Source organism: Festucalex cinctus, chromosome 19 (assembly GCF_051991245.1).
Source record: "Festucalex cinctus isolate MCC-2025b chromosome 19, RoL_Fcin_1.0, whole genome shotgun sequence".
NCBI lineage: Eukaryota > Metazoa > Chordata > Actinopteri > Syngnathiformes > Syngnathidae > Festucalex > Festucalex cinctus.
The window spans coordinates 9,522,593-9,544,911 of record NC_135429.1 but is presented as its reverse complement, the minus strand read 5'-3'; the positions used below and the strand labels follow the sequence as shown (position 1 = coordinate 9,544,911).

General features: G+C 40.6%; 1 protein-coding gene across 1 annotated transcript in view; it reads right to left on the bottom strand.

The window, feature by feature from the left end:
- The window catches only part of trit1 (tRNA isopentenyltransferase 1), a 28,275-nt gene extending 6,211 nt beyond the window's left edge, over positions 1-22,064 (bottom strand). Inside the window, exons 1-8 of the mRNA XM_077506509.1 lie at positions 21,843-22,064; positions 10,568-10,708; positions 10,262-10,360; positions 9,716-9,867; positions 8,114-8,256; positions 7,913-8,024; positions 4,697-4,809; positions 4,536-4,613 (exon numbers count right to left, since the gene is read on the bottom strand). Coding sequence (XP_077362635.1) covers positions 4,536-4,613; positions 4,697-4,809; positions 7,913-8,024; positions 8,114-8,256; positions 9,716-9,867; positions 10,262-10,360; positions 10,568-10,708; positions 21,843-22,001 — 997 coding nt within the window. The 5' untranslated portion in view covers positions 22,002-22,064. The remainder of the gene's footprint in view (positions 1-4,535; positions 4,614-4,696; positions 4,810-7,912; positions 8,025-8,113; positions 8,257-9,715; positions 9,868-10,261; positions 10,361-10,567; positions 10,709-21,842) is intronic.
- Between the last annotated feature and the right edge of the window lie 255 nt (positions 22,065-22,319).

Sequence of the window (22,319 nt, the reverse complement as noted above, 5' to 3'; positions counted from 1 at the left end):
AACCACAACCTACCCCGGAAACGCCACTTAGCTAAATGCTAATTGCTAACAAACAATGCAAAACTTCGACATGCAAATGATTAGCATCAACAGTTGAGGTTTTAGATGCAGAGGGAAAATAAATATTTTATTACCACGGCCACAATATTTAATTTCTGACTTGGATGCATGTATCTACTTCCTCATCCGGTTTCCACGGCAACACCTGAGCTTGATCTCCACGTGTAAACGCGCATGTGTGTACATGCAAGCTTCAAGTGTATAAACTTACGCCTCACACCTGTTGCCGCCACTGGATCGTGTTACACGCCCACACCCCGCCAAAACAATACACCCAAGCGATCCATCCATGTGTCGCCCGTCTCCCTGTATGCAACACTGGCTTTTTCTTTTTGTTTTATTTTTTTTAAATGCAAAAGATAGACGCCCGTGTTACTAAATGCTCACGAGCCCGCCCCGACAAGCCTCCACCCTCGCCCGCCAAAATACACTTGGGTATGGTTACGGCGACTAAACGTGGGCGTGGGCGCGCAAATCCCTTGGGACTGAAATAAAAACAACCCTCAAGCCTCTAAGACCTTCCTGCATAAAAGCTATAATCTAATATATTAAAACACACCTCAAATTTCTCATTCATTACTGACAATTAAGTCAACTAATTTAAATGTACCACATACACGTCGTAGATGAAACACATCAGCACGAAAGCTATTCAAATGTATTCAATTTGAGCTGGTTGACCTGCTTATTCGACAACCGAATAATCAAGACGCCACTGAGGCGTCCAATAGCTCGCTCACCTCAGGAAAGGCCTGAACTGGGAAAAGTAGGTTAAACTCGCACCTTACAGGCATGCGTGTGCATCGATTTCGGTTTATTTACATGCGTTTTGTGGCATCTTGTGTAACTCGCTTTCAGGCGTTTGGTCATCCTCACTTGCTTTTGACCCACTAGTTAAAACACGCTCAGGTTGCCCCCCACCCCACTGAGCCCTGCTTCCTGAGTCTGTGTGGTCGGGGCAAATTCCCGGCAGCTTCGTAATGCTTCAAGAGATTAGCCTACTCAGACGGCGTGCGTGTGTTGGGCTCAACGAGAAAAGAGTGCAGTTGTCAGAGTAAGACTTGGACAGTCAAGGTGACTACATCTAAAAAGTGACATCTTCCGTGAAACTGATGATTATATTGCTTGTTGCGGTATGAAAAAGTGTTAATACCCCTTGAGTTTTTCAACATTCATTTTGGCATGGTACAACTACAAACATATATATTTCACTGAAATGTTGGGATATGCCTTTGCCCATTCCTCCTTGCAAAACAGATCCAGTCCAGCTGGGTTTCTATAGAGAGCATTTGTGAACCACAAACTTAATCTTTAGTCAGCATTATGAAGACTAAATAAAACACCAGGATGGTCAGGAGAAAGTTGTGGACAGATTTAAACCAGGATACGAAAAGATTTCAAAAGCTTTGAACATCCCACAGGAGTACTGTTCAATCAATCACCCATAAGTGGATTGAGTACCAAACAACCACAAATCTACAAAACAAGGCCGTCTCTCTAAAGTTTCCAACGGGAGGATGAGGACACTCATCAGAGAAGTAACAAAGAGGCTTTTGGTTACTTAAAATGAACCGCAAAGATCCACAGCAGAGGTAGAGGAATCTGTCAGTGTCCATATTTGATTATTTTTATTTATTTATTCATTCATTTATACTTGTATTTATGCATTGTTTCCATGTTCTTTATTCTTATTCACTTTTAAAAGGGAAAGTCAAACCCCGGCGCAAAAAAAAAAAAAGTCTTGACAATATGTTCTATGCAGTCTACGGTATTCTGGTTAATATTATATATATCAGAAGGCGGCCATTTGGCCACTTATTGTTGAGTGAAAATGACATCACAGTTGCTCAGGTCTTAGGGAACAACCAATCACAGCGCACCTTCAGAACACAGGTGAGCTGTGATTGGTCGTTGCCCGAGCCCTGAGCAACTGTGATGTCATCTTCAGTCGACACCAAATGGCAAAATGGACGCGCCCTGGATTTTGCTGGTTAACTCATATTCTACTCATATTTTTTGGGGGGGTTGACTTCCCCTTTAATAACTCAATTTTACTATCATTTACAATTTAGGACATTCATTAATAGGACTATTACATCTATCATGGGAAGCTTTCTACAATGGTCACACCAGATGATGGTTTACCATACTACATAATATTTTCAACTTAAAGTTATGAGGCTAACAGTCATCTAAACAAAATAAGCTAGCTAGCCACACAAGTAAAAATATAATGAAAAATATATACTTGTTGGACAGAATTGACATTTTTTTTTCCAGGTCATACCACATAATATAGTTTTTTTTTTTTTTTTTTCTTGTTGCACCACATGATCATCAAAAAATTTTCATCATCGGGCAAATGTATATCAATGTCTCCTCTGTACATTACATGCTGTATATCAATAAGTATGATAATCAACTCCTGTTTGAATGTAAACAAAACCGATAATGTGGAAAACTGTGCCACCCAAACATTTGTCATAGAACTATCTAACTCGCGACCTCATATGTTGAGATTTGGGATCATGAATGCAAAACGTGCTTTTCCAAAAAAGGCAAAAAAAAAACAAAAAAAAAAGACTAGCGAACTGCTTCTGCCTCCATCGCTCAATACCGGTGGTCACATATCAGATTGCAACTTCCATAGTGGAAGACGAGGATTTACTACTAAACGCAGAAAGTCCACCTTATCCGTTAGCTGACAGGGTCGCAAGTGGTTCCCGCAAAGATTTGTGGACGGCCCCGCCACAAAGAGTCACGCGTGCAAGTTGCGAGAGCGCGGACAAGTTCAGACGGATTACGCGCGTATGTCGCACGCATGTGGTGGAGACCAGATGGTATGTGCGGGCGCTGGGAGGGAGAGAGAGAAAGAGCGAGGTATTGAGGTTGAGGGCCTGGCGTGGCTTAAGCCGTTTGGGTCTAACAGGATTGGGCGGCTGGGTTACTTGAGGGTATGCTGCCAGAGGGACTCGGGTTCCCACCTTAGACCGCAAGAACTCGCACATCCTTTATGTAAGCTCTCTTGAAAAATGCACCTCCAGTTTCAGGCTGCGAGTGGATAGGGATGGGAAATGAGCATGCATGCCAGACCACGAGTTGATTTTGGCCGAGGTGTGTTCGTTTATCCAGTCTTTAGTGTCGCTGACTGTGGCAGGTAACCAACCATGAAAGCAGGTTTTTTTTTTTTGGTGGATTGGACGCCACGAGGGACCAGCTACCGGGAAAAATGCTTTCCAAATTCAACCTGCAAAGCAGGATTTGAAAACGGGAAGACTATCAGCCTGTCAAAAATTGTACACCCATTTCACAGTTAACACAGAAGACTTGAAATTAGACTTGAAATTAGATTGTTTTGAGGGGGCGGTCCATGCAAATGAGCCACTTCTCCTTAATAGAGAATTTAATTGAGAGTAGTCTGAATGTCGCTTGAAAGGGAAATTCAGTGTATGTGCAATATATGACAAAACTAGGCAGTTGAAATATTAACTTGCAATCAATTTAAAAGTCAATTAAGCATTTTTTTAAACTAATAAGACCTATTCATAGCCAGTAATGTGGGGAAATAATTTAAATATTTGTTTTTAGAGTAGAAAAAATTGTCTAATTAACCTTATATTTTGTGGGGAAAAATTAATATATAGGGCTGTCTCAGAAAATTTGAATATTGTGATAAAGTTCATTATTTTCTGTAATGCAATTAAATAAGCAAAAATGCCATACATTGTAGAATCATTACAAATCAATTGAAATATTGAAAGACTTTTATTGTTTTAATATTGCTGATTATGGCGTACAGCTTGAGAAAACTCAAATATCCTATCTCCAAATATTAGAATATTTCTTCAGACCAAGTAAAAAAAAAAAAGCCATAATCAGCAATATTAAATGAATCTAGAATGTATGGCATTTTTGCTTATTTAATTGCATTACAGAAAATAATGGACTATATCACAATGTTCTAATTTTCTGAGACAGTCCTGTAAATGTGTTACAATGAGACCAGATTCTCACATTGCATGTTTGTGCAACTATGGCCCAGTTAGTGAATGATGACACAATTTAATAGAAATACTCATAATAATAATTTGGAATCACCTTCTATTGCTGTAATATAAATACTTTTAAGAAATCATTTAATAAAAATGACATGAGATAAACTAATTTCATGTTGCGCAAATATGAAAATACTCCACATTATCGCTTAAATAAATATCCCTAGCGAAGAAAATATGAATAGATATTTTTTTAAGCAGCTCCGGATCACCAAAGCAAACAGGATCTAATCCATTGTCAAATACTACTTTAAAAAAAAAAAAAAAATTGGTGGTAAATAAGCGCTCAGAATGTGACCACAAACCTTGCAGCGCTAATATGAATGAATACACGCACACGCTACTCTGGATAAATGACACGATAGTGCGGGCTGAGCGGCTTAGTGTGTAAATCTCATCTTGTTGAAGACGAGAACTCACGTTTAAGGAAGCGGTTACGGACCCATTGATTTTGCTTGCGAGCGTAGCGCCTCGTCGCAATCTTCAAAGCTTCAACACCTATAAGTGGGATTGAGAAGAAAGCCGTTAAGTTGGAAGATCATTCCGGCAAGCCATCGCACAAGTAGTCAGAAATCGCTGACCTTTACTCCGGAGTGCGTCCATTTCCTGCTGGGTGCTGTTTGCAGGAGCCGTCAGGTAGTCATGGAACTCTTTAAAACCAATCGACTGGAATATCCCGTGTTGGTAGTTCTGACTGTGAGAAGGAGACGACGGCACATAAAATAAGAGCTCTCTGAAGAGGCTGAACATTTGTAACCAAGGAAATCAATGAGTAAACAGAAAAAAATCTTTAGTATTAAATCTAAGCTGCGATTTGTCCCATATTGTGGTCAATTGTTGTTTTTTCCACGCACAAGTGAAATTTCAGGCATGCAACGGGGATGACACTCACTCGGACTGAGACGCACTTGACTTAAATAAAAAAAATGTTTTCATTTACTATGTGTTTTTTTTTTTTTTTTGGGTTGTGTCAGCACGTGCATACCGCAACTTGTCTCCATGACAACGGTACACAGACAGCCTGTAGAAAAGGCCGCATAGTCATTTATTGCTAGGGACAGTGTGTTCATCTCTATAATGTATTTTGATTTGCATAAGACATTACTTGTTGCACCAGAATGAAAATGGTAAATGGACCACCTTTTATATGCTTTATGAACACTGTTTGGTGCCCAAAGTGCTTTACAAAACCTCACATTCACCCATTCACACGCTCGTGGGTGGCTGCTGGCATGCAGGTTTCAAATTAGGGTCTTGCCTAAAGAAAGACACTTCGACATGGTCACCAGGACCGAGGCTCGAACCCACAACCTCCTGGTTGGGAGACGACCACTCTACCACAGAGCCACGACACCCTCACAATGTGTTATTACATTAGCAGTAGGGGAGGGAACCTCCGGGTATCTCACGCTACGATACGATGTGCGATAGAAGACTCACGATTATCTACGATAAAACTACTCAAGACATAAACTGTTTTTTTCAATGAGAATTTTTTTTTGTACCATCAATGAAACATATTAAAATTTGTGTCTTGTTTACAGTGAGTAGTTTAGTGTATTTTTTTTAAAACTAATCCAAATGTCTTTTTGACAGATACAACTTTCTGTGAACAAATGTGTATTTCTTAAACACTATTGTCATGCAACATGTCAGTCACAGTCATTTGTTTCATTTAAAAAATGTGACTTTTTTTTTTGTCTAATGTTGCAAAACTAAATAAATAAAATGACTTAAATATTAAATCCAATTAAATCAATATTAATATTCCTCAGAAATTGCGTGCTTCAAAAAGTCGAAACGTAAAATATGTTTTAAAACTGATTATATAATACAAATTTTTCATAAAAAAGTATGCAAAACTGAGTCATTTGCTGGACAGATAAATGGTCTTAAGCTGATGATTCTTCTTCGCCTGAAGACTTGCATCCATTTCCCCGCCACTCTTATGAGGTGCTCCCCCTAGTGGCCCTCCAAGTAATTGCTCAATAAGTAATGAAAAATGGAGCTGTTACAGTGGCTGTCTATTGATATTGATATATCGTCACATTCCTAATCAGTAGTCGGGCTGGGTTTAAAAACATTTCTTAATCAAATTCATTCCTTTTTATAGCCTGATATTGATTCATAAAACCATAAATCGAGCATTTTAATACGTCTTTCTGCCATAAATTCATGTGAAAATAGCATCTTAACGATCCCTGAGCACGGCCCCCGCTGCTCACCGTTCACTCAGGGGTGGGTCAAATGTGGAGAACAAATTTCACCCCACTTAGGTGGATGTGACAGTCAGTTTCTTTTTTTTTTTTTTCTTGAAATTTACTGTTCACAGGAATTTCAAAGTATTTTCTTACATTTACTAAAGACCTGATTTCTTGCACTCTAAGACAATTCAGAATCACGTTAATTGTCATTTTGGATCCTCGGATGAGCTCAACCTTGAGCATCCTTGAATGGCCACGTATCATTTATTTAAAAAAAAAAAAAAAAAAAAAAAAAAGACATTAAACACAACACACTATAATGAGACCGATCCACTAGATGCAAGTAATAAAGTTACCATCACGACCTTTCGACACAGCCATAATTTCACCTTCCCCTCTTCTCTGTCGTTATTTTTTTTCCTCCCCCCTCCCCTGTGCAAAGAATATCAATCGGAGGACACGGTGACATGAAACCAGCTGCTTGTCCTCGCCAGACAACGGCCGGAACAATTTGGTCAAATAGTCCCCAATTTGAGAAGAAGCGCTTGCGTGGGCTCACTCTGTACCTTTGTGACAAACGTCCGCAGGTGCGCGTTAAAGTGAGCTGACCTCTTTTAACAAGTGCAAAAATAGCAATATCATCTCATTTTTTTTATGCAGAGGAAACGCTGGCTGGGAAAAAAGAATGCAGTTCAAGGGAAATGGGCAGAATAAACGGGCGGCCGTTCAGGCCCGAGACAGACGTCCAAGAATAGCGACAGAGAGCAGGAAATGTCGATTCAATGGAGGGTGAAAAGTGACGACGGAGATTTGACCTTGATGTCTCGCGGTAGAAGCCAGCCGTGGGGGATGGAGTCATGAGGGTAAAGGAGTCGCAGACGGGGGGGGGGTAGTAAAGTGCTTTGCTGATCATAATGCTTGATAGGGCGACGGTACGAGAGAAGGCTGTGGACTGAAAAGATGGGCCAAGGAACAGGGAAGTGTCCCGCCCATGCATTAATTCTCCGCAGCCACAAAAACCAGCAACCACTGGCATGGCCGTGTAACCCTGACACACTGCTCGCAATTCCCATTGTATGCTTTTGTCTAAACTGGATCTCCAGCTCTCTGGAAAGCTGCAGTCTACGTTCTGACCTGTCAAGACTGGGAAGGAGGGGGTAAATCATGGCCGGATCGCTTGGCTGAGTTCGTCAAGGGGAAGGGGAAGAAGAAGAAGAAGAAGAAGAAGAGGAAGAGGAAGAGGAAGAGGAAGAGGAAGAAGAAGAAGAAGAAATTTTAATGCAAAAATTAAATAAAAAAAATAATAGAATAAATGATAACAATAATGTAAATAAATTCATAAATAAATCTATAATAAAATTAAGTAATAATAAATAAATCAAAATGACTTATCTTTTTGTTATATTTTCGAGATTCTTCACTAGAACCCAGGAACAAGTGGTACCACTTTCGCAACTTATTATTGTAGTTTTTTTTTTTTTTTGTTTAATAGTGAAAAAGGAAAAAAAATTTCAGCTCATCGACAGTTCTGACATTTGAGTGTGTTTCCCCCCCCCCCCCAAACTAGTCCGATCATCATGTGATTCCCCTCACCTGTCATTCTGCACGTTCCGCCGATTGAAGCGGACGTGGAAGTCCCCGAGCTCGTCGATCAAGCCGCCTGACAACATCTCATCGACACGAGCGTCCAGACGCTTGTCCAGAGCTGGACAACACAAAAGATCCAACCGTGAGGATAAAACCGGGTGTGTTGAATATCGTGGCGGGGGGGGTCGATCGTTCGTCACCCCTTACTGTCTGTGTCGGCGTGGAGCCAAAAGATGCAAGGGTCCGGGTACCTTAGCGGGCCCCCCAGGCCGTCGCCGCCCCGCTGGCCCCGTTGCTCCTCCAACCAGGAGCTATGAGGAACGCCCGTTTCCTGGTGGATCTGCAGGCTTCTGTGGAGCAACAGCACAGAGACACACAAAAGAGATTCCAATTGATGTTTTTTTGGGGTTTTTTTTTTTAATAAATGAAACAGACATCATTGGGATCTGCAGGTAGCCTTGTGATGTAATGAGCACATACACCAAGGCCAGAAATCTTCTTCAGCCGGCCTGCACTCGGTAAATAACACAGAAAAAATGATTTCCATCATGGACAGGAGCAGGGTAACCTAACCTGCTTTTTACAAAAACGACCAGAGTGCACAAACTGCAACTCATCAAATGTGCCAGTGAGGCCTGAGCATTAGCACTATTATTACCAGACTGTATTATACTCAGTATAACCATAAACAGTGGTCAATGGTATTAAACTCATTCACTGGCAGCCATTTTCACTCATTGGCTGTTTTACTGGATTTTGGCTGATTTTGCGACGCCCACAGAATATCGTCTTCTATTGCTATAAAAACAGAACCTACTAGGGCTGCACAATATTGGAATATCGTGCGATATGCGATATAGTTGGTGAATATAGCAATATCCATATTATTGCGATATTTAACATGTACCTAAAGAAATGACATCTTTCTTATCTCATGGAAAAAATAATAAATGAAATAAATATCAATAAATAAAAAATAATTAATAAATAATAATAAAAATAAAAATATATAAATAAATAAAAAAACTAAAATGAATAATATATAATAAAAATAAAACTAAGCTCATGAGTCTTCTTCGACTGAAGACTTCCATCCATTTCTCCGCCACTCTTATGAGGGACTCCCCCTAGTGGCCCGCCAAGTAATTGCTCAATAAGTAATGAACAATGGAGCCGTTATAGTGGCTGTATATTAATTCATTCACGTATCGATAATCCATCAGGAGACAAAGTATCACGATTTATCGCGATGTCGATATATCGTCACACTACTGCTCTCGATAATGTTCAAACTATTGGATGGCGGTGCACATTTTAGGTAGCGGCTGACTGGTCAAATTCAGGTAAAAGCATCAAATTCCATATGAAACTTATTGCACGTCTTTGCGATATGCATACTGCATGGCCCAATATCACGATATCGATATTTTTTCAATATATTGTGCAGATGTGCAGAAAAAGGATATTTTGTTTTGCAGCAATTAGCATTAGAATATAGCTAAGTTTAATCACAAATCTGTTTAAAACAGTGGGGAAAAGAGTTTTTTGCAAGATGGCTGTGGTTGAGCTCTTATACTCTGCTGCCACCTGCTGGCCGTTTTTGTAATTACTACCATTGCTTCAAGAGTTTTCTTCAGTGCAGCTGCATCAAAGCCTTCTGTATGCTCTGGCATTTATAAAGAAAAAAAAAACCCGTAACATATAAATATGTATTTGGGAGCAAATGAGTTTATGGCTGTATTTTTGGATTTAATAGATTTACTATAGTGTATCACAATATGGTCAATGGACATTACCTTTATGGATTACCTTGCAAGTTTGCGCTTGTTGTTGGGGTGCAACATGGCAGCCATTTTGGGGTCCACTTCCATCAGCCGCTTATGCAACTCAGCTCCGCCCAGTTTCTCCAGTTCCACCTTCCGGTCTGTGTTTCCATCTTCGCCGTCACCCGAATCCTCACGCTGGACACACAACGGGGAAATGGAAAACATTCCAATAAATACTAATAGAATTCTTATTAGTGGAGATGTTTGATATAGAGCAGTCAACAGTTAAGCAATTAATCAACAACTTTTTTATTAATACAATTTAATATTGTTTAATTAAAATACCTAATAAATTCAATAAAAATTGTGATTGTTGGATGTAGACCGATATAATCGGATACTGTTTTTTCTGGACTAACATCGGACCGATTTCAAAATCGGTCATAAAACGCTTCGATGATTTGATTAGTGAGAAAAAAAAAGAAATAAACTGCTACTCAAACTCACACTAAGTTGTGGGAGTTGAAGAGATTTGAAAAAAAAATAAGAAGCCAAATAAAAAGCATTCACAGGTTGCATTGTAACTCACTCCAGCGTCGATGAGGACTCGCCACAGCAGGGACTCGATGTAATAGTTTGTTCCGCCAACGATGATGGGCAGTTTATTCTGATGATGCATGTCATCTATGTCAGAAAGCGGTCAAGGAAAAGAAAAGTCCTGTCCTGTGCCGGCCCGTCCTGTCCTATTTAGCTATTATCCGTTCCAAATTTACAACGGAATAACTTGCCCTATCCATCCGATTAGTAAGAGCGCAATCGACGCAACTCCCGCTTATGATTCAAAGAGATGACAGAGGTGGGAGGGGCATTGGAGCAAGACGCTAGCAAAGGATATTAGCGAAACGGCTTTGTTCCTGAAGTCCACCACCGTGTAGTTGCTAACCAACGGGTCCACGAAGCCGATCATGTGATGCCGACACTGGGCGCGCTCCTCGGACGTCACCTTGTTGGTGATGATGTCAAGACCCCGATACACCTGCACATAAGAGGGGAAAAACGATTAATAGAATAATGTCCAGTTCCAAAAGCAGATTTGCAGAACGTTAAAAAAAGACATAGCTTTAGCATCGCTTAAGCGGCAAAATTGTTGAGATGGATCCCGATTAATCGTAAACTGGCGGCTTGGAGATGACATGCTGCTTCCATGAGTGAAAATGAAATCAATACTTTTATCAGGGCTCACGAAGGCTTCACAGTATCGACTTTTGCAAAATGGTTTGCAAAACACGTAATCGTTTAGATACCTTTTTAATTTAAAGTGAGCTGCAACATAATCGACAACTGATCAATTGTGAAAGTGATTAAGAATTGCTTTGATCATTAATCGTTTAGATACTGTTTTAATTAGGGCTGCACGATATTGGAAAATCATGTGATATGCGATATAATTCCTAAATTTAGCGATAGATATTGCGATATTTAACATGTACGTAAAGAAATTACATTTTTTTATTATCTATTGAAATAATTACAAAAAAAATTCATGCAGCAAAATAAGCAAACTCAATATATTTTTAATTAATTGTAATTACCTTCCGATAATGTTGAACTATTGGATGGCGGTGCACATTTTACTTTGCGGTCGACTGGTCAAATTCAAATAAAAACATAAAATTCCATATGAAACTTATTGCATGGGACAATATCACGATATCTATTTTTTTCGATATATTGTGCAGCCCTAGGTTTAATGTAAAACGAGCTGCAACCATTAATTATCAAAGTACAGGTAATTGATCATTTTTGATCATTGATTAATTGTTTAGATACTTGTTAATTTATAGTGAGTTGCAACTATTGTTGAATCAACAAGTAATCAATTATCAATGTAATTATTTTTGATAATCGATTAATCATTTAGATTTAAAGCGAGCTGCAACAATTTATCAACAAGTAAATGATTATCAAAGTAACTGATCATTTTTGATAATTGATTAATCGTTTAAATATTTTTTAAATTGAAACGGTCCAAATGCTTCTTCATTCAACTATTTCAGCTTCTTTTAAGTGGATGAAAGTGGACTAATTTTCTTTGGATCTTTTCTTGCTGAATCAAAATAAAACATTTGCATTTATTTTGGAAAATACCATTTTTGCCTGATACACCAAACGAGTAACTGAATCACACTTAATTGATATTTCACCAATTTCATATGACGTCCTGTTTTAAAATCAAGGGACTGAAATTCAATCCGATTCATCGATAAAAACCACACATGTTGGCCCATGCAGTATGCAAGCATGCAAGTGTGCAGGCAGTCCATGTGAAAGCGCTCGACATGTGACACAACGCACCACCTCTGTCCATTTGACATCACCCAGTCAGGTGGTAGGTGGGAGGACTGTCGGGGGAGGGGCTCCCTGCAGGTATGTGACAGCTGGGTGGTAAAGTCCGTCACGACTTCACCACTTGGACGCTTTTTGTTTCCATGGAGAGGGCGACGACTTTTACCTCTTTTATGCGAAAGTATCTCCTGGAATGTGGCGATGAAATAAGCCAGTGTTGATACTTCAGAATTGATGAACCTCAAGAGGGTCCACTTGACTCTTGAATCTACACTGTTGGAGTTATTGTTTTTTTTTTTAACTATTATGTAACTCAAGCTGTGTTATAGTAGCACACATCACAGTGAAATCACCAGTACGGACCCCAGCTGAGCATTTACATCCCCCGCAAGCAGACGAGTGGTTGTAGCTCGTGCATAATGGAAGAGTGGTTGCGCTTTGGACTTTTGTTTCCTCGCCGAGGTGTCAGGGCTGCGGTTGAGACGCTTTGATGAGCGTTTCTGAAACCGATGAACCCGCGGGAAAAAAATCTTTACAAATGTGGAAATAAGTATCTATCGTGTTAAAACGTGTAAACATGATCCTTAACAAACCAACATTTTAAATTTTACATTTTCCAGCATGCCCATTATTTACTTTTGAGGGGAAAAAAAATGGAGAATGGATTAATGGTCCATCCCTATGAGTAATTAGTAATTAACAAGACACTGTAGAAGCTGAGAAGGAACGAGGGGAAGGTGAGAAGTTGGCAAAGATATACCTGCGTCTCATTAAATTTTTATTCAAAAAAAAAAAAAAAAAAAAGTCTTCACTGCCCATGAAGAGGTCAGTAAAGCGGTGAATACCTTCTGCTGCTGTTAATGACATCATCTTACAGGGGGTGCAAATGGGAATTGTTATACTGACGATCACGACACACAAATTGTGAATGTGCCGTTTTCATCCGATTGTCTTTCCTTGAAAATCTTACATTAGCTGCCGGTGCACCAATTTGTCCCCCCCAAAAAGTACGTTTTAAAGATGCACTTCCCAGGCAATACAACATTTTTGAATGGAGGTAAATATGATTGAAGTCGATATCGACTGATGCTAACAGCTCATTTAGACAACATTGATTCATGTTATAACTTTTATAACCTTTTTCTAATGGTTTGCCATCCAAAGCCTAACTTTACTTATTTATTTTATGTTGAATTAATACTGTCGATTTTGCTGCGTATTGCTACAGTGAGTGTGGAGCATGATGGGGCCGAGCAAGCCAACCTGCTAAATTATTCACCGATTCACTGCACGACACCACTGTCAGCCACAGGAGGAGTGCATGGATGCACGGGTGAATGCATGGATGGATGGATGGATGTTTCAACTAAGCCTTATTCTCTCTCTCTTTTTTTTTTTTTTAAGAAAGTTGACAGGGAGAAGTGGAAGATGAAGAAAAAGGAGGGCCGGCGGAGCGCCGGCGGAGCGCCGTGTACTCGCTCGCGAGAACGGCATGCTCCTGCTCCCCATCCATTTTCACACGTCATCCATCAGCAGCACCTCCGTTGCTTCTTCCCTTCACTCACCATCTTTTCTGACGCACACACATTTCTCCGCACCTTTCTGTCAGACAATTTTACAAATGAAAATTCTGATCTGAATTTGGTTAATCGATGAGTTGCCAATCGATTAATCATTGGACCGCTAATCTTTATTATTATAAGTTTTACGGGACCAAATAAAAGCTATTTCATTTATTAGATATATTTTTTTTATTAATTAATAATTTATTTGAATTTTATATCTGGCATCAGCCTAAAATATAAGTATATTTATATTTTTAACTCATTTGCTCACAAAAATGTGTAAATACCTTTTTTTTAAAAATGTTTTGTGTCCCAAAGACGTATAAATACGTTTTTTCTTTTATGTTTAGTTTCCCAAAGATGTATTTATACGTTTATTTTTTATTTATTTTTGTTATGCTAGAGCATGCAGAAGCCTTTGATGCAGCCTCTCTACTGGTTCAAGCAATGGTAATTTTCACAAAAACGGCCAGCAGGTGGCAGCAGGGTATAAGAGATCAATCGTATCGTGATAATATCATATCGTGATGTTTGGATATCGTTACATCCCTAATAGCTTCTGTGAAAATGGCAGCGAGCGAATGAGTTAAGATGCGAGTCCATCGACTCGAATCGTCTTTTCTTGGCGAGATATATCGGAGAAGCAAATTGCAGATTTACAGCACTGACCAGTTTGGCATTTAAGATGTAATAAATAAATTGTTGGTTTAGCTAGTAGCTGCGCTGGTTCTAATATTTGCATCTTTACACCTCAAGTACATGATTAATTCCACCCCTCTTCCATCTTCTCCCTCAAAGTACCACCCTTCAACAATTTAATCCTTCCATCTCCTTTCTTTACTCTCTGTGGGGAATGGCCCAGTAATGCCAGACTAATAAATCATTCACGCCGTTGTCCTGCCTCCTCCTCCATCCATCCCTGCCACGCATCCACTTCTCCCTCGCCGCGCCCTGACGCTGCCTTTGCCGCTCAATGAAAGCGCACGAGCGTGGTGGACGCAAACGGGGAGTTAATCAGCCCTGCGCGTTCGCGCCGTCCCCGCACGTGCTCAGATCATTCATCGGAAAATGCGATGGGGGTGGAAGGTGGCGTCTGAATTTCAATCGAAGCGGATACGTCACCGGGCCAGACAGGTCGTCGTCGTCGCAGTAGACGTGATGTGGGAGGGGGATGAGTCAAGTGAGTGTGAACCGGAGGATGTGTTTCATACGTCGATAAGCAGCAGCAGCAGCACCAGTTGCTCCTGAGAACTTCATTTTGCTTCCTAACCGGCGGTCATTCCAACTCGAAAATTTTGTAAGTAGAGACGCAATTTCCATGTAAATGCCCTAATCCGTTCCAAGCCTCCCAAAATTCAGACATAAATGTTTCATAAAGCATAAAAATGCATCAAACCATGTAACAAATACATGTTACAATTAGATTATTGCACAAAAAAATGAGAGTTGTGCATAATGTAAAAAACAAAGAATAGCATAAAGAATAAAAATGATGGTCATTTACCTTTTTAACTGATGACCTTATCGGGGGGGGTTTGCCCTCTTTTTGGTTCATGTTTTCTCTCAGAAATGTTTTTTTGCCTGGTGTTTTGTAAAGAACTGATCCAAGGATTTTTCTTTTTTTAAAAACAATCCTTCGAAAATGTCCTTGGCAAACATCATCTTAGTGAGTGATTGCCCGACTGGTTAACACTTTTTCTGGGTGATTCCTTTCAACAAATTCCGAAGCTTCATGGAAACTTCAGGTACGGCGAGGCATCTTTTTCCAAAAAAGGCCCGACTCGTCGCAATTAAAAACTTACTGTGCAACACAACCTTCATCAATCCCCAATTGTTTGAATTTTTTGCACAAAATTTGTTGGCCGTTAAATACATTTACGTAAAACTATCTGAACACCTCATGGCCCGAGGAGCGAATAACGAGGACGCTACATAGACACATTTCTATTCTGTATCTATGTACACACATAGACACATACGGTAGAGGTCCCTCTTAGCCAATAGGATGCCAGAAAGATGCCAATGTAATCGCCAATGTCAGAGCAGCTATAAGTATGTTGCGTTCAGGAAACTCTGGGAGCTGCAAGTAGCAGCCCATACTGTATTTTTACCTTTCGTATCCTGAAACTTCTTTTGTAACAAGAGGCAATATTTTCCTGTTGAGGAGTTTCGTAACTTGAAAATTTCGTATGAAGGGACGTTCGTAAGTAGAGGTACCACTGTAAATGTATATTTTAGGCTTTTTTTTTTGCAAAGTCTGATGTTTGTGCAATGTTTAATTATTTTTCACCCATGTTTAGACCCTCAAAAACAGCATCATTTTTTTCTTTGCAAACAGCAAATCGCCACGGCAACAACGTGCAACAAAATACCAAGTATTCTATAAGTTTTTTTATCTTAAATATCGTTAAATGAAACAGCCAGGGTTTCAAGACGATCGGAAGCATTTTGTAGGAAGAGACGGTTACAATAGGACTTGTAAGAAAAGGGCAAAAATGGCCCAAAAATCCAAAATAATTCCTGTTAGCCACAAAAGCTTTTGGGCTGTGATGCTTTACATTGCAGCAAATGTCATCTATTTAGTGTTGTCCAATGAAAAGATACAATATTCACAAAAACGTGAGGTGTGTACTCACTTTTGTGAGATACTGTCAAAGTGATGATGTGTTGAATATGTTAATAAGCAAACGACGTGCGTGCCCGCACCTCCCGGATAGTGACAAAAGAACATGGCCATCCATTCCGCCTGCTAATTTAAAGTTCTGCACGCAAACAGATTACATGCTGCTGCATGTTTCTCACACATTCAACACGTGGTGACAAATAGACCTTTTTTGTTGCTAAGCTCTTTCGTCCAAGCATGCGTAAAGTGAATAGTCAGTGGTGCGCCCACCAGTACCTCCGCCCCCAAAGACCCTCGGTCGCACACACGCATGACCTGTTCAATTGACCCGTCAGACCCTGGAGAGGACGACACCTTGCCCACACACACACACACACACACACACAGAATCACTGCCCCCCCTACCAAGAAAAGGCATTTAGTTTTGGATAACAATGTTGTTAGTTAACATATTACACACATGACTGGTGGTCATGAATGAAAAAGACTTATTTTTAAGCAGGCGTGTGAAAAGTTGAGTAACCCCACCAGCTGCTTTGTGCACGGCTGACCAGTGTCTGTTGTTGACAAAATTGTTTTGTGTTTTTAAATCATCGATGCTTGTGACTGACTGGCGACCAGTCCACAGAGTATTTAGTACTGTACTTAGTAACCCTAATGAGGACAAGCATTATAGAAAACACTTTGAAGACAGCACACCAAAAGCATTAACGATACAAACGGTGGTCTGTTGTAGTACCAAGATTGTCCTGTGAGAGGCGGTATGGTGCCACAAGACATCCAGGCTGAAAATATGAAGAAGAAACACTAGACGGAGTAAAGGCATAGGCTTGCATACATGAATGAATGGACTGACAATGCTGTTTACTTGCTGTTGGGAGAAGTGAAGACGACGGCCATCTTACGTCGCCATTCGCTAAGTCCGCCTAACTTGAATACGTTGGTTTCCATCAGGAAAAATGCCTAATGATTCACAAGACTGAGATAATATCATCTGAATTGTCGCTGCAAACTGTGAAGTCGGTTCTTTGAGAGGCTCTCATTGCACCATAAGCGGGGATGCTAGCATAAAACACACACATTGCTAACAGTATTTTCAGCCAAAAAAAATAAAAATTGTCAGTAAAAGTGGCAGCACAAGATGGCTGCCCTCTGGCTTCTGCCACGAGCGGCCTAGTGATAGTCCATTCATGTCCGTGAGTAAACGAACATTAAAAGAAGCTAAGCTAAATGCTACCTTATCTGGCCATCTACACTTGGGTGGCAAACTCAGTCCGCATCACCCTTGGCTATACTTCAGAATCACGTCACAGCAGTTATGGATCACACACAAGGATCTACGAAATCAGAAATACTATATTGAACAGATTCAACATTTACGATTGTCGGGGAAGAAAGAAAACCACTTAACACAACTACACACCACAGAATAATCGCTCAGGATAATCTTTCACAGACATCCAATTGAGTCTTCATCATATTTGATCAGGAGAGAGAAAAAAAAAAAAAGCTCAAATCAGGCTAGATTATCGGTATATGTGAAGCCCACTTAATCATATACATTTACATAAGAGGGGCCAGACATTAGAACGAGCTCTCAATATGATGCTGTGCAGTCTACAACCCCGATACCTTAATATGAGCGATCTACGTTTGCATTCCAGACATGCTGATCCAGCATTAGTCTGGTGTTGACAGTGCCTGTTGTTACAGCTGTGATGTTTACTTGGGCTGGATTTTCACTGCATGGTTCGAGTGACCCAATTCTGATTTTTTTTTTTTTTTTTTTTTTTTGCCTCTCCTGCAGCTCAGTTTATGTGTCATTGAAGTGTGAAAAGATTTTTTTATTTTTTATCCTAGAATCTGTTATCTTTTGATCGGAATTGGGGCTGTACCAAATGGTGGTGAACACCATCTGCCTAAACAACACAAATAAACAGAGTAAAATGGTAAACAAAAGCAGATGTTGGCATTAAATCAGTATCAGGCACTCGGTCCTTCAATATAAATCCAGTTGGGGCACTGAGGTGCAGGTATTTTGTGTCCACTTGGGGTCACCTTCCTTCCGTTCTACTGTAGTATCTGAGACTTTGAGCATATATGGCTTTAGTATATGGTGAGTGATGTGGGTGCCAGAGAAAGATTGACTGCAAGAGTTGTGACCATCGGCAGTTTGTGTACTTGTTGATGTCTTGACCATGCATTTAATAAAAGTGCACCATCGGCTGTCACAAACCAATCTTTTTAGAATCAGTTATCCGATAGATTACGCCACTGATTATTCGAGTAATCGGGTAACCTGTTGTCCTTTAAAGCAACCCCAAAACCTAAGGCGTCTTTTTCATTTTTACGAATGACTCCATTGGAAGTAAGGAAGTCAGACATGGTCCTTACAGCAACAAATGTCCGTGCGGAAACACTAAAGTGGCCAAACATTGGTATAAATAATATAAATATGGTTTAAATGACAGTTTTGAGGCAGAATTTTTTTGCGTCAACGAGTTTTTCTGGTCAACAATCAACTTAACCGAGTTAGACGATTTTTTTCCCCCCCAGCCCCTAGCTGTGTCAATACTTGTCGGGTTTTCACTAGCAATGGTTGGCTACCGTGAATTAACAGCAAGTCAAGATTCACCAACATGAAGTTTCCTTCTCCGGAATCTGCAAGTTCATACTGAATTTGGAACAGAGATGCTCTTTTTACTCAACAAACAGCCTCTTTCAAGAACTTGTCTCGGAGCAAGCCACACACGAACGGGCCTCGTTTAGCGGCCCGAGTAACCCAGTTCCATCGGAGGGCTGCATGCAGTCTGATGAATTAGCGGCTAATTTAGTCTTCCTCAGACTTCCGCTGTACCAGCTGATGGGCGCAAGTGAAAATGACTATTTCCCATCGTGTTCACCAGCTAAACATAGAGGCTCCGTTTTTCTGGGAGGCCCTGAAAGACCATGCGAGGGTCCCTCGACCCCACTTTGGGAATGACTTGTTTTGTTGATAGTGCAGCCAAACATTGTGTGAGTATGAGTGCCATGGATAGCATGTTCATTTAATGAGGGAATAATATCTCCCTGCGTGTTCAATGAAGTGCGGGTAGAGGGGGCACGGAGAGGGGCGTGATTGGAACACAATAGGAGTGTTAGGGGCTGTGGGAACCGATTCCACCCAGGACAATGGGCACTTCCCAGCGACCATTCACTATCAGCCGCCGAGTCTGCGTAGCGCGGCGTTGAATATGCACCAGCTCAGCACAATGCCGCTTTCTCCCAAACAAGCCTAGATTGTTTCCTATCCCAAAGACAACACGGGCCAGCTCGGACCCACACACAGTCCTCATTCTCATATAAACAGTCGCAGTCTCTCCCGTCACGTCCGCATGGAGCTTTTCCGCCTTCTCTCGGGCCGTCCTAACGGGAGGGTGGCAACAAGGCCGGGGATTGTGGAGCGGGGCGTGTTAACTAGGCCACTGTTTTTTTTCTCTTCTCCAAGAGCCAGTGGTCTACGGAGATATTCCGGGCAGAGATGTTATTAGCGTAACCCAGTTAACCCACTAGCAGGTGACTCCCACTGTCAAGGACACAACACAAAAACAGCAGGAGTGCAGTTAAAAGTAAGTCCACCATTATGAGGCTAATGACAATCATCGGTTTCAGAGCGCGTGTGACCCAGACGCGAGCGGAACGCGTCGTGTTCCTGCGTGTGTGCCGGCCCCGGTGGTTGCCACGACGACGGAGCCTGACAACCAAACAGAGAGGACAGGCTGGAGAGAATGGAGAAAAGCGCTCGAGAGCTCACCGGGGATGCTTCTTATCTATAAAAACAAACACAGACGCACACCAGAGGTTTTCCTGGCTCAAATTGAGGCAGAGGTGGTATCATTTTTGCTCATTCTCACAGGTGCCTTTTTCACCTTCGTTGCCACCTCGCCTTGAAAAATATGTGCTAATTTTACTGTTCACAAAAACAAAAACAAAAAAACAAACATGTTCTACATAACCTCTATATTTCCGGCGAAATCAGAGGTGCATTTTAGAAGATAACCAATACTTAACTGTTTGAAAAATGTTCGATGGCTCAATACATTGGCAGTAGTGGCAAAAAATGTAAACAATTCTAGAGGTGACTATTTCCCATACACCGTAGCACCTAGACGTAAAAATAATAATACAAATTAATAACTCAATGAAAGAATGCAAGACTGGCCGCTTAGAAAACGGTAAATCAATATACCACTGCATCTTTGTAAAGGCAATCAAAATTCAATTTAGCATAACATGTCAACTTTAAAATAAATGTCATATTTCCTGTCATAACCAAAATTTGTACAAATAAAGGCCTCTCATCAGATTATTAATTACACTCTTTGGTAAGCTCTACAAGTGAATAAACACCCCCTTAACACTAAATGAGGAAAAGTCTAAAAATTGACCGACGACGATCAGCTTCCTTTTTTACAACCATGCCCATATCTGCCTTTGGTGCTGTGGCTCCCGCTACCACAAATGTCAATATCCAAGTGCACTCCAAATGTCAGGAGCTGCTGGTTTGAGATGCAAATTACAGCAAGTAATCTCAAAAGGTTCACAGTTAAGAGGGAAGCGGCTTTCATTGTCATATCCCGGATCGAGGATGCTGCGGTTACCATGGTAACAGTACTGTCTACATTGAGGATTACGTTAATTATACAAGCGGAAAGGAACATTAAACTTGTGTACAAATTGTGCTATTGAAACTACATAAGAACTACTATATTAGAACAACCTACCACTCACCACATTGTTCCATATGTAACATATTGAGGAGTTTACCAGTTACCACCCTGCATACTCCAGCGTCAGCCCCACAATAACATAAGCACGGGGATGGACACAAAGAAGACACTCACAACCGCTCAGAAAGCTGCAGTAATAGTTATCATTTTTCTAAGAGGGTAAAGAATATATGCCTCGTCTGTCTACATGCATTAGGGTTATAATATTGTGACATTGATGATCCTATTTTTGTTAAGCTATGCTACAGAATTTTGCATTGTGTGTCAGCATTAAGTATTAACCTTTTGCAGGAAAACGTTATGTGGCTTGACCAGTGATCACTGTAGGCTATAGTAAAAATTATTAAAACGACTTTTTTTTTTTCTTCCCAGGGCGAGGTACTGCATTTTTAAAAAGATGATTGTCAATCAATATTAATGAATAGAAGAGTCCGGCCCCGCCCCCTACCCAAAACAAAATGGTTCAGTCGGTCCATTCGTAAAGTTTTACGTCATCCAGGAAGTAGCTTCCTGTAAGAAAGGCCTGTCACAAAAAAACTAAAATAAAAAAACATACCTCTCCATTTTTCCACGTTTAGTTAACCTTTGTGGTACATGTCAATCAAATTGTGTAACTAATGCTTTGACCGTATTTATTTTAAAAATAATTCATTTTCAGGCGCATTTAGCACACAAGCGTGGACGTGGAATGTATTTCACCTTCAATTATGCAACATTCAACATTTTACCAAAGCCAGGGGGGGGAATTGAGACAAAAGTCGAAACTTTGTGAATATCATTTTGCGTGCCTTATGTTTTTAAAAGTCTAACTTCAGCCTGTCACTTCAAATGGCGTCCTCCCCTCCCCCGCCTTGTCATGCTTCTTACCTGCATGGAATCTGCGCTGATTATCTCTCCCCGTAGTCGTTTTCCAATCTCAATGGCCAACTTTGATTTCCCGGTGCCGGTGGCTCCTAAAATGACCACCAAAGACGGCGACATCGCTCTCCCCAAGGCACACTTCATGCTACGCGTGGACGCCGCCATGATGCCATTCTCTAATCAGTCGGCCTTGAACGCGCATGCGCGTTTCGTCATGGTAGAGGCGGGGCTCCGTTGCTGGGCAACAGGCAGCCGTTGCCACGGTAATTCCAAAAGAACATTTTCGCTTGTGGTAATGCTTGGGTTATATCCTAATGGTGTTTGACATTTCTTGATTAATGCCTAAATCCAGCCACATAAAATACAAATATGATTACTTATCTATACTACATTTAATATGTACGAGGTGCCTCACAATAAACACTGTCATAATTGTGACAGAGCAGACCAAATAAGGACTGACATTTGTGTTTACTCAAATTG